Here is a 10,993-nt window from a genome sequence, read left to right as displayed (position 1 = left end):
GCTCTACCCTTGATGCTAAGTCAACTCAACTACAGTCCGTTACCCTTGATGAATGACGTACTAAATATTTCATATCGGCTAGAAATCAATTCTTTAAGCTCGGCTCGATCTAAAAAGAAGTTGAACCTTATTTATAGGTTCAACCTTAATGTATGATATATATCAGGATTATCAGGTGATACAATATAAAAACATATTTTTGGGCTTTAACCATCCGCTTAAGCTTTTGGTTGATATGGTCTTATAACAGCGGACTTGTCAGTTAGCACAAGATCTGTGTATACATGGCTACCTATTTGTGTCATTATATAAAAAGCTAATAAAAAGGCATTGCGAAACATGTTAACACAAATTTGATAAAGTAACATTTGAAGTTGGAATTATAGATATCTATTGCATAGTGTGATGTTATATTAATATTTCATTTATTCCCCTAATATTATGACAATTATTAGTTTAAGAACATTTCTATATTTACATATGTTTTTTCTTGTCCTATATACACTTTATAAGGGAGTAGTTGATAAACACAACTCTAAACGTAGCGATAAAAAAGAACCGGAGGAAATCTCCGCCTATGCGGTAAATGGACAATTTCACAACAATGCTTGACTGCTTGTTAATGCAACTTTGAAAAAAATTAAAAAAAAAAAAATCTGTTTCAGGAGTAGAGTGGATATGGCAGCTGCTGGAAGTATTGGCTTATTATCTAGTTCTCCTATGTTTAGGAGTTCACCATGTTTATCTCAATTGAAAGCTTCATCATCATCATCTTCATGCAATTCTCTCTCTCCTCAACTTCTCAAAACCATTTCTGACATTCATAGTTCTGGTATCATTGCTTGCCTTCGTGCTCCTAGGTACATTTTTTTTTTTTTTTGTTCTGGAATTTCTTAATGATATTGTGTTTGTTATCGCTTAATTCTGAAGATTTAGTTAGTTCTTGGAATTTTGTTATTTGCTTGGGAACTCTAGGAATTCTTATCCTGTTATTGAATATTGAATATGGTGGTTTTCACGTGGTTAGTTACTCATCTTAGATTAGTCGCATCAATTTGACTTTTTGCATTATCGACGTACTCCACTTTTATTTTATTTTGTTAATTTTTGGATAAAGTATATATGAAAACATATATTTGTATAATTAAAGATATTTTTAGTCAAAGTTGTGCATTGAAGTCAAGAGATGCAAATTTATAGTCAAAAAACAACTTGAGGTTTTATCATTTTCTCATTAAATCATTTCAAGGTATGTTTTTTTCGATTTTATAAAGAACTTAGCTTGCCACTTGATAAATATTTCAATGCCTCCTTAAGGAACTTTAGTGATACAATTTTACCTTTTCTTTCTAGCATTTGTTTAAATAAACATAACTAACTTAGGGTCTGTCCTCTTCCGCTTAATTTTAGTTCAGTTCAGTTCAGCTCCAATCAATTCAGTTCCTAATTTCCTTCTCTCATAAACAATTCAATTCAGCGCAGTCCAGTTCAGTAAATCAGAACAAATCCTTAATTATCCTATTTATTTGCATTTTTGTTTATAATAAAGAACAACAATATAAGCAAAGTTACTAATTTGTTGCTTTAATTTTTGTGTTTCCATGTTTCATCATTGTATGAAGTTGTGTTTCCCCTTTTCCCTATGTTTCCAGCTTCTGTTTAGAACTGAGCCAATCAACTTATATGAGTTGTATGACTTATATCTCTTGAATCATTTTTTCCCCCCCTACAGGATTCCTTATACCCCTTAAGCTAGTCTAAGTCCCTAGACCAAGTAGAAGCTATGTACGAGTAGTACTTAATAAAATGAAGTCATGGCTACATGGATGGAATATCGCGTCACTGAAATGTTACAATTAACTTGCAATCTTGCATGGATAATGGTTAAACCTCGAATTGTGCTAATGTTATTATGTATAGTCAATATTCATGTAAACAGTTGAATACAACTATATTCTTGTCTACCAATTGGTAAACAAGCTGATCAAGTATCTTTGCATAGTACATTGCTTGGGAGTTCAAGTCTGATTGGATAACAAGTGTCTTGTTTTCATTGTCTTTCTGTAGCTGTACGCCTGTACTAGAGTTTAAGAAGCTTATAATCAGTCTTCAATTCTGAATATTTGAAAATATCAGTGCAGAGCTAGCGCTTGGAGCTGCACGAGCTGCACTACGTGGTGGTATCCAAGTAGTAAGTGCTTTTGATTTCAAGCATAAATATTGTGTCAAGTGGTTTTTTTTTTTACCATCACACACAGTATATCATTCTATTAATTGCAACTAATTCTAGTTATTGGATTCATGACCTTCATATTGAATACCTTGATTTCTGTCCTTGTTGTTCATATGTCTGAGCTTCCATCGTTTTCTCTTACACCCTGGAAGAAACACAAAATATGAAAAGATCTCCATTCTGATCCCTAAGATAATGCATTCATCATTTCTATCTGATTGTCACTTGCCTTCTTAATATTTGCGAAGAATTACCTGCCTACAAATCTGTCCCTCATGGAGCAAGAAAATTTGATTTCTTATTTTCCTATAAATCTAGATGTCTATGAACAGTTTGACAGATACATACTGTATTTTTTTCCTGCTAATGCTTACTGGAAGCGTGTGAATTCAGCCGGATATCTAGGCAAATTCTAAACGCTTCTGATTCAGATCCCCCCTTGCTTGAACATCACCCTATACCTTTTATAAGTAAATTCTTGATTTTTCTGACACGTTTGTTTTAATTCCTAATGTGTAGTTGGAGGTTGTGATGTCCACTCCAGGTGTGTTTGAGGTTGTTCAGTTAAAGTTCTTTTTTCTTTCTCTAATTCAGCTTGCCAATTGACTTCATTCTCATTGCTCATGCCTCTTTGTTGTAGGTTTTGCAACAGCTTGTGCTGGAGTATCCAACAATGACTTTAGGAGTAAGATTATGTCCTCGATAACTTATTTCTCTTTTTCTTTCAATCTCCTTATCTCATTATTTTAGGGTGTTTATGTATGTTGCAGTAAATTAATTTTCGAACTTGACTGAAGTTTGTTTCTTTAAGTAAGCATTAGAGGTTGGTTCAAGATTGTCTATTTGTCTGCACTCTCTTTGGATTGTGTTCCTGATTAATTTGCTTGGCTCTTAGAGATATCTTTAAAAAATTTGATAGTGTTTTTCTGATGCATAGATTTCTGACAGTTATGTTGCGTAATTATTAAACTTAAATCTATTTTTTTAGGTAGGAACAGTTCTAAACGTCGAAGATGCTAAAGTTGCAAAGAAGGTTGGTGCTAAGTTCCTTATGAGTCCTGCAATGATCAAGGTATTAATTTGAAAGCTTTAGTAGTCTCCATAACCATTTTCTTTTTTGGGAGATAGATATCATTGTCATACATTTTTAATAGATTATAACAACTTTCTGAATTTCATTTTGTTTGTCAATATATTTGCTTGTTCTGTCCAAGATAGACTCATAGGACACAAAACAATATTCGTCCAATCATGATTATAGAAGTTTGTTTTTATTTAAAAAGATAATTTATGTAGCACTTAACTCAAGTTTGTATTAGCTGACCTCCTATCTTCAGGACATACTTGCTGAAATCCAAGATCATGAAGTTCTATACATACCTGGTGTCATGACTCCAACAGAAGTATGATTATCCTGTCTCCATTTCTTAGAAACACTAAATAATTCTTCCTGATTCTGAACATTACCACATTAAACCCAATTTCACTGCTGTCCATTTGCAGATATTGTCTGCTTATAATGCCGGTGCAAGGATTGTCAAGGTGGGGTTTATCATGTTTCTTGTTCTGAATATATCTACTTGGCGTCTCTGTCATTCTCTTTGTATTCATTTGTATTAAATAATGAATGGGGTAGGAGAATCGCATAACTGATGCTGTGCTCTTGGCTTGATCAGGTCTATCCTGTTTCTGCACTAGGTGGTGTCGAGTATATATCAGCAGTTAAGAAGCCTTTTCATCACATCCCAATGGTTGCTTCTCAAGGAATTCAAATGGGTATCCATCCAAAATCATATTTCATTATCTTATAATCGCTATACTAATTTGTGAGAGTAGTATTCTTGGCCTGCAAAGATCAGTATGTACTCCGTAGTATTTTGTTGTTTCTGTATGTTTTTGAAACTACAACATAATCAGTGGATGATAGTAAAAATCTTATCTTTCCTAATTAATAAATTTTAATGTTCATATGCTGAAGGTCTAGTAGCAGACTTCATCACTCGAGGAGCATCAGCAGTAGTGTTGTCAGATGCCATTTTTCAAAAAGAAGCAGTTGCTCGAGGAGACTTCGACAGTATATCTGAACGAGCACAGTTAGCAGTTTCAATTGGCACTGAAGCTAAAAACAGCTTAAACTAGTATGAGATAAGCTCTATATACATATATATAATTTGCTGCTTATTATAGAGTTAGAAATGTAACCATTTCAAATAAAATACTGGTACAAAATAAATGTCACATTTCCAAACATGCCTGTCAAATATGATTTTTTGGGACACATTCTGAAAAATAGCCATGACTATGAAGTCCTCTACTTTGTCAAATATTTTTTCTGATTTTTTATATTTTCTTTTGCGCGAGCTTGATTTGCACTTTGCACATTCTAAAGCTAAGCTTAACTAGTGTGTAATACTGATGCAGGTTAATCAGCAACAGTTTTTTCTAATCAAAGGCGGTGGAACTTGTTGACCACCATTCCGGCATTTCCTACACTTGCTTGCACCCGTGTATGACAAGGTTGTTGTAGTAAACCATTGCCAAATCGACAAGTAGCTCCGACACCAGTATATATAGGGCTCAGTTCAGAGTTCATTATGCAGTAAGACATAACTGGACTTGGCTAAATCTTTGATTCAGGCTAGATATCTAACAGTTAGTTAGCTGACAACATCCAAAAAGGTTGCAATGCGGTTACTTTTTCTCTCTTGTCTTTTAATACAGGTAAAAGGGTAAAGTTTTTCCCCGTTAGATCACGAAGATGTCTAACTCTTTTGATCATTTATACCCTTTCCAAGCCCTCAGGAGCTCTATCTCTCGCCGTCAGTGGGTGTAATACCACATACGCTGTGGTGATATGTTTCTGAGCAGAATGACCATCATCAGATCTAGGCAAGGCATATTGGAGTGATTTCTTCTGTTCTGTTATTTAGTACTTTGTACTCTGTAATTCTGTAGAAGATCTTATGTGACATACGAAGTATGTAGATTGCTGTATTTTTTTCATATATATGAATGTTACACCAAAGTCTTAAACTACTGGTGCGGTACTGATTAGGAGGAACTTTCTGTCAATTGCTTGATTTACATGCTTGCCTGCTTGGACAGCTGAATTTACTACTGTGATGTTTTTATAATATGGATCAAATCAATTCAAGATAATGTAGTGTATTTTGTGTAAAAAAAAAAAAAATCAATTCTAGGTACTCTTTCCGTTTTACTTTGTTAGTTATATATGGAATCAATCACGTAAAATAAGAGAAAGAAGTATTTAAGGGCATCCACAATAAGAGGTTTGTCATTGGGTTTGTGGGAACAATTTAAAGGTGGGTGTTGTTATTTGTCGCTCCCATTTTACCGGGTAACGCTCCCTTTTTTTCTTGAAATTCCAATTTTACCCCTAATATATAAATACGGTTTTTTCCTTCCCGACCAACATTTCTCACTTCTTTACTTCTCTCTCTAACTCTCTTACTCTCTAACTCTCTAAAACAATTTTTTTTTTTTTGAAAAAAAATTCAAAAATTGTTCTTCATTTTTTAAAAAAATAACAATCATCATAAACACAAAAGAAAATGGGTGATCCGAGGCGGATTAGGTTGAGTTTTGGAGGGAGGACCTTTGGCGGCGCTGGTGGCAGCGGCGGAGGCGGCGGCGATGGCGGAGACGAGGTATTTTTTTTTTTTAATTTCGGATCCCAGGAACTTCCGCCCAAAATTTCCGGAAGTTCCATGGAAGATCCGCCTGGAATTTCCAGATCCTCCATGGAACTTCCGGAAATTTTGGGCGGAAGTTCCAATTTTTTTATTTTTTTTATTTTTTTTTGGCGCGTTAATAAAATTGTTAATTTTTTTTTTTGTTATTTTGAAGTGTTATGGTGATTATTGTTGATATTATTATTATTGTTGTTGTTATTTTTGTGCTTATTATATTTTGTAATGTAATTATTTTTAAAAATATGATAATTTTTATTATTTTGTTGATATTAGGTTTTTATTATTAATGTTAAGGTTATTGTTGTTGTTGTTAATTTGTTTTTTTTTTTTGGATTTTGTTATTTTTGTTGTTATTTTGAAGTGTTATGGTTAGTATTATTATTATTATTATTATTGTTATTATTATTGTTGATATTATTATTATTATTATTATTATTATTAATATTATTATTATTATTATTATTGTTATTATTGTTATTATTATTATTATTATTATTATTATTATTGTTATTATTGTTATTATTGTTATTATTATTATTATTATTATTAGTGTTATTATTTTTAAAAATATGATTAGTATTATTATTAAACTAATTTGATATTAGGGTTTTTATGGTTATTGCATGTTGTTGTTTAATTTTTTTTTTTTTTGTTGTTGTTGTTATAATAATATTATTATTAGTGTTATTAGTAGTACTATTATTAATATTTTTAATTATGATTAGTATTATAGTTGTTGATATTAGTGTTATTATTATTGTTATTATGGTTATTGTTGTTGTTGTTAATTTGTATTTGTTGTTGTTGTTGTTGTTGTTGTTGTTATTGTTGTTAGTTATTGTTGTTGTTAAGTTTATTTGTTATTGTTAATTTGTATTTGTTGTTGTTGTTGTTGTTGTTGTTATTATTGTTGTTATTGTTATTATGGTTATTATGGTTATTGTTATTGTAATTACTAAAATCGGATTATTTTTTTATTTTATGTAGATCGAGGGTTCTGGTGCTCGACATGCAATATCACGACGTCTGAATGCGTCTGTTAGGAGACAGACATCTCGATCTTCACCGGTTCAGCCCGAGCAACAGCAATACGGGTCTACTAGTGGTTGGTTGAGAGACCAACAGTCTGGTAGTAGTCGGCCCTTGTACTCTGCAAGTGGAGCACCCATATCTGACGAGGAAGACGAATGTTCGGCTAGTCATGCTGGTGACCGGGATGAAGAACAGGACCCTCAGGATTTCCATATGGTATATAGGGGTTAGTTTGGGAGATTTGTTGGTAGTGGGTCGAGTCAGCCTACTTCCAGCTCTGCAGAGGCATGGTTAGTACAGGAACCGATGCCGAGTGGGCCTGAGGATGGGTCAGTTATCCCTAGTTTTGGCGGTCACGCGGCACGGTATATCTGGATGGAGCAGGAGCGTAGTGTTTTGCGCTGTTTGAGTAGGACAAAGTTATGTTCTGACTTGTTCACTTGGCGAGGTCGTCAATCTGTGGAGGACATTGCGGCGATTGGTGCTAGTTGGTTGTCTCACTTGCCCGGCCTGATGTTTAAGAGACTTGATTGGCCGTTGATTTCTGCTTTTGTTGAGAGGTGGCAGCCAGATACGAACACCTTTCACATGCCATTTGGGGAGATTACGATCTTGCTGCACGACGTGTACAACATACTTGGGTTACGGGTTGCAGGCAATATGGTGTCCACTACTCCTAGCACGGACGTGTTACGGGACGCGTGCTCGGTCACCATGGATATGACTCCAGATGATCTGTCTGAGGTTTGCGGCACAAAGACCATTTGGTAGGGTAGTGGGGTGTTGACTGATAAGATTTTTGAGTCGACATTGGCGGTTGACCGGGATTTTAGTGAGCAGCTTGATGCATACTTGTGGTTAGTGCTTGGAGGTACACTGTTTGTAGACAAGAGTGGTAACCGTACGCATCCTTCCTTCCTCCACGAGCTATGTCACACGGATTTCCCTATTAACGAGTATGCTTGGGGAACAGCTGCACTGGCCTACTTGTATCGGCAACTGGGCACGGCATCACGGAAAGGTGCTGATTCGATTGCTGGTTGTCTCACGCTTCTGCAAGCGTGGATTTACGAGTACTTTCCGTGCTTTCGGCCACAGCAGGGTACCTTGACCAGCGACCTCGTTCGCTATTGTTTCCCGAGCGTCAAACCACTTATTTTGATCGCCAAAGAAGAAGTCGGCAACACAACGAAAGCCATAGTTCCCATCACCAATGACATCCTTCCAAGACGAAATGTACGGCAACATTGGGGCTGGAAGCAAGTTCAAATACCTGCATTGACTAATGTCACTTGGATCTACAACACAAAATTAAAAGATAAATTATTAGTAAAGCTACAAGTATTAAGTTTACATATTTTTATATTAAATATGGAATTTTAGTATTACCTGGTTCTGGGTCACCACCACGTTGAGTGTGTTGACGGTTCACATGCTCGAAATAGCTACGATCACGCCTGGTGTTATTTCTTTTCGGTCGACCACGAGTGTTAAGGTTGATATGTGGTTCTTCAAGGTGTGAATGATCTGGATGTAGCTCCTCTTCAATGATTCGCGTTACATTTCGACGTACGGCCGGGTCACTTTCCATGACTTCGTCGATTAGGGACCGAAAATTTGCAGCCTCCTCGGTCGAATCATTTACCACTTCAGGAATGTTAACACCATCACCAATAACCAGTATCTTCCAGAAAGAATGAACTTGGCTGCTATACAATCCTGTCTGTGCAACTATCGAATCATGTATTTGGCAAGCACATGGAAGACCATGGGTCAGACGCATAGCACATCCACACCGTTCATGGACCTGGTAACTCAAATCCCGCATCCTTTTCGTCTCGTTATCCAGAACTTCCAAACAATGTTGAGACACTTTGCCATTTATACGTGACAGTGGCAACTGTCTGTACATCTGACCAATTTTAGACCTTGATGCCTCCAAGTCATTACGAATTTGTATGATGCGATTACCGATATGACAATGGACTCGGGCCCATACGGTATCCAAAGCACCTGCCAATGATTCTAATGAGTAAATTCAAATACAATTACAATTAATACAATTACAATTACAATTACGTAACAACGAGAACAACTAATAAAATTATACAACTAACCTGTGGATGATTCTAACCAAGTTTTCACTGCTGAATGTTGGCTCTCAACTCTGCAGTTGGTGGTGTTACCAAAATGAAGAACCTGGTTCGTCCAAAATTTCACAAATTTCTCCTTATGACAAAGCCAAGTTCTCTGAACTTACTGAATCACTTCCGGATATTTTCCCCACCTCACTTGCATGGCAGTTAGAGCACGATCATACTCCGCCTGTGTTGTTGCATTCACGATTTTGAACCATCTCCCAGCTCTAAAACTGACACCAACCGTCTTGTTTCCAAACATCTTCGTCACCTTAGCCTCCACATCTCTGTTGATGTGCCATAGACAGAGTAAATGTGACGTCCCTGGAAAGACTTCTCTCAAAGCCGCACATAGCCCAAGATCACGGTCTGAAATAAATACAGATGGCTCTTTATCAAACCCAATCAACTCCCTTAATCTCTGCAACACCCACCGATAGCTAGCCGTGCACTCGTCGCGCATGAAAACATATCCAACTAGAAAATTATGGTTTGTCGGTGTCACGCCTACTATCTCAAAGAAAGGCATGTTATATCGATTGGTCTTGTAAGTAGAATCCATACCTATGACATGTGGGTATGTGCGGAGTATGTTGACCATGATCGGGTGCACCATAAATGCATGTTGCAAAACGTTGTGATCATCGTTCGTGAACCAGTAAATGTATTTACTCTCTCTCGCCAGATGAAGAAATTGTTGAACAACTCCTCTTCCTTCGGACATCTCCATCCTGAAGTCATTTCGGCAATTGTAAATGTGTCGGATGTTTGGATGATCATCAGGAAATTGCTCGGCAATAGTGGACATGATGTTACGGGGAGCAACCTTGGACTTTGTCATGTCCCGCACAACCTGTTTTGCACCCGGACTCAATCCGCTCACTTTACGGTGACCCTCTGGGTACACAATCATTGGGTGGTTATGTGTCCCGGTGTGATCATTTTTCGCAATGATCTTCCAACTTTCGATGCTTACATCATAATATATCTTGATGTAGAATGGACAAACATTAGCTTTGGTTTTGGTGTCCTTCTGTATCGCGTTCTCCAAATCTCTCGGCTTGCTCCTTCGTGACCGATCACATCGCAAATACCGAAACGGCCGACCATCTCTGGTTTTGTTATAAGACGATTTCACCAATATAAATCCCAATTTTATGGAAACACCATCAGCCCATGTAACAACATCGTCAAATGTAGGAAAAAACGTATCGGTGACAAAATTCCCACTATAATTCACACCGTCACCGCCTTCCTCAGATTCCATATCCTATACAAATTAAACAAAACATGCTTTATGTCAAAATAATAATAATAAAAACAATAATAATAATAATTATAATTAAAATAATAAAAATAATAAAAACAATACTAATAATAATAATAATAATAATAATAATAATAATAATAATAATAACAATACTAATAATAATACTAATAATAATAACAACAAATACAAAACAATAACAATATTATTGATAATAAAAAATTATAACAACAACTACAAAACAATTTATAAGACCATAACATTAATTAATTAATAAATAATAATAATAATAATAACAATAATAATAATAATAATAATATTAATATTAAAATTAAAATTATATTTCTACTAATTAATAATAACAATATCAACAACAACAACAACAACAATAAAAATAACAGCAACAACAACAATAATAATATCAACTACAACAACAATAATATCAACATATTACTAATAATAACAATAATAATATAAATAATAATAATAATAATAATAATGAAACAAAAAATAAACATATTACTAATAATCATATTAATACAACAAAATTACATTAATTATCAAATACTAAATCACAACAATAATCACAAGACCACGAAAAAAAAATACA

The 10,993-nt window shown here is 35.1% G+C and overlaps 2 protein-coding genes across 4 annotated transcripts; one reads left to right on the top strand and one right to left on the bottom strand.

The window, feature by feature from the left end:
* The first annotated feature begins 36 nt into the window (after positions 1-36).
* On the top strand, positions 37-5,732 carry LOC110718054 (putative KHG/KDPG aldolase). Of its 3 annotated transcripts, XR_002510828.1 has the most exons (11): positions 37-860; positions 2,137-2,191; positions 2,753-2,788; positions 2,874-2,918; positions 3,222-3,305; positions 3,553-3,636; positions 3,737-3,775; positions 3,910-4,009; positions 4,212-4,371; positions 4,655-4,832; positions 4,955-5,732. XR_002510828.1 is itself a non-coding variant. In XM_021896869.1 (10 exons), coding segments are annotated over exons 1-10 (768 nt in total). In that variant the 5' UTR covers positions 37-678; the 3' UTR covers positions 4,656-5,732. The 3 variants fall into 3 exon arrangements, 2 of the variants coding, with proteins under 2 accessions (XP_021752561.1, XP_021752551.1); XM_021896869.1 differs by having other exon boundaries at positions 3,571-3,636; positions 4,655-5,732; XM_021896859.1 differs by having other exon boundaries at positions 4,655-5,732.
* A 2,455-nt stretch (positions 5,733-8,187) lies between these two features.
* Positions 8,188-10,436, bottom strand: LOC110718032 (protein FAR1-RELATED SEQUENCE 5-like). Its single transcript, XM_021896835.1, has 3 exons — positions 9,096-10,436; positions 8,368-8,991; positions 8,188-8,276 (listed from the first exon to the last, which is right to left on the bottom strand). The coding sequence occupies exon 1, from the start codon at positions 10,381-10,383 to the stop codon at positions 9,235-9,237; it is 1,149 nt and encodes a 382-aa protein (XP_021752527.1). The 5' UTR covers positions 10,384-10,436; the 3' UTR covers positions 8,188-8,276; positions 8,368-8,991; positions 9,096-9,234.
* Between the last annotated feature and the right edge of the window lie 557 nt (positions 10,437-10,993).

Source organism: Chenopodium quinoa, unplaced genomic scaffold (genome assembly GCF_001683475.1).
Source record: "Chenopodium quinoa cultivar QQ74 unplaced genomic scaffold, ASM168347v1, whole genome shotgun sequence".
Taxonomy (NCBI): domain Eukaryota; kingdom Viridiplantae; phylum Streptophyta; class Magnoliopsida; order Caryophyllales; family Amaranthaceae; genus Chenopodium; species Chenopodium quinoa.
Note: the sequence above shows the minus strand (reverse complement) of the source record. Positions and strands in the feature narration are given on the sequence as shown.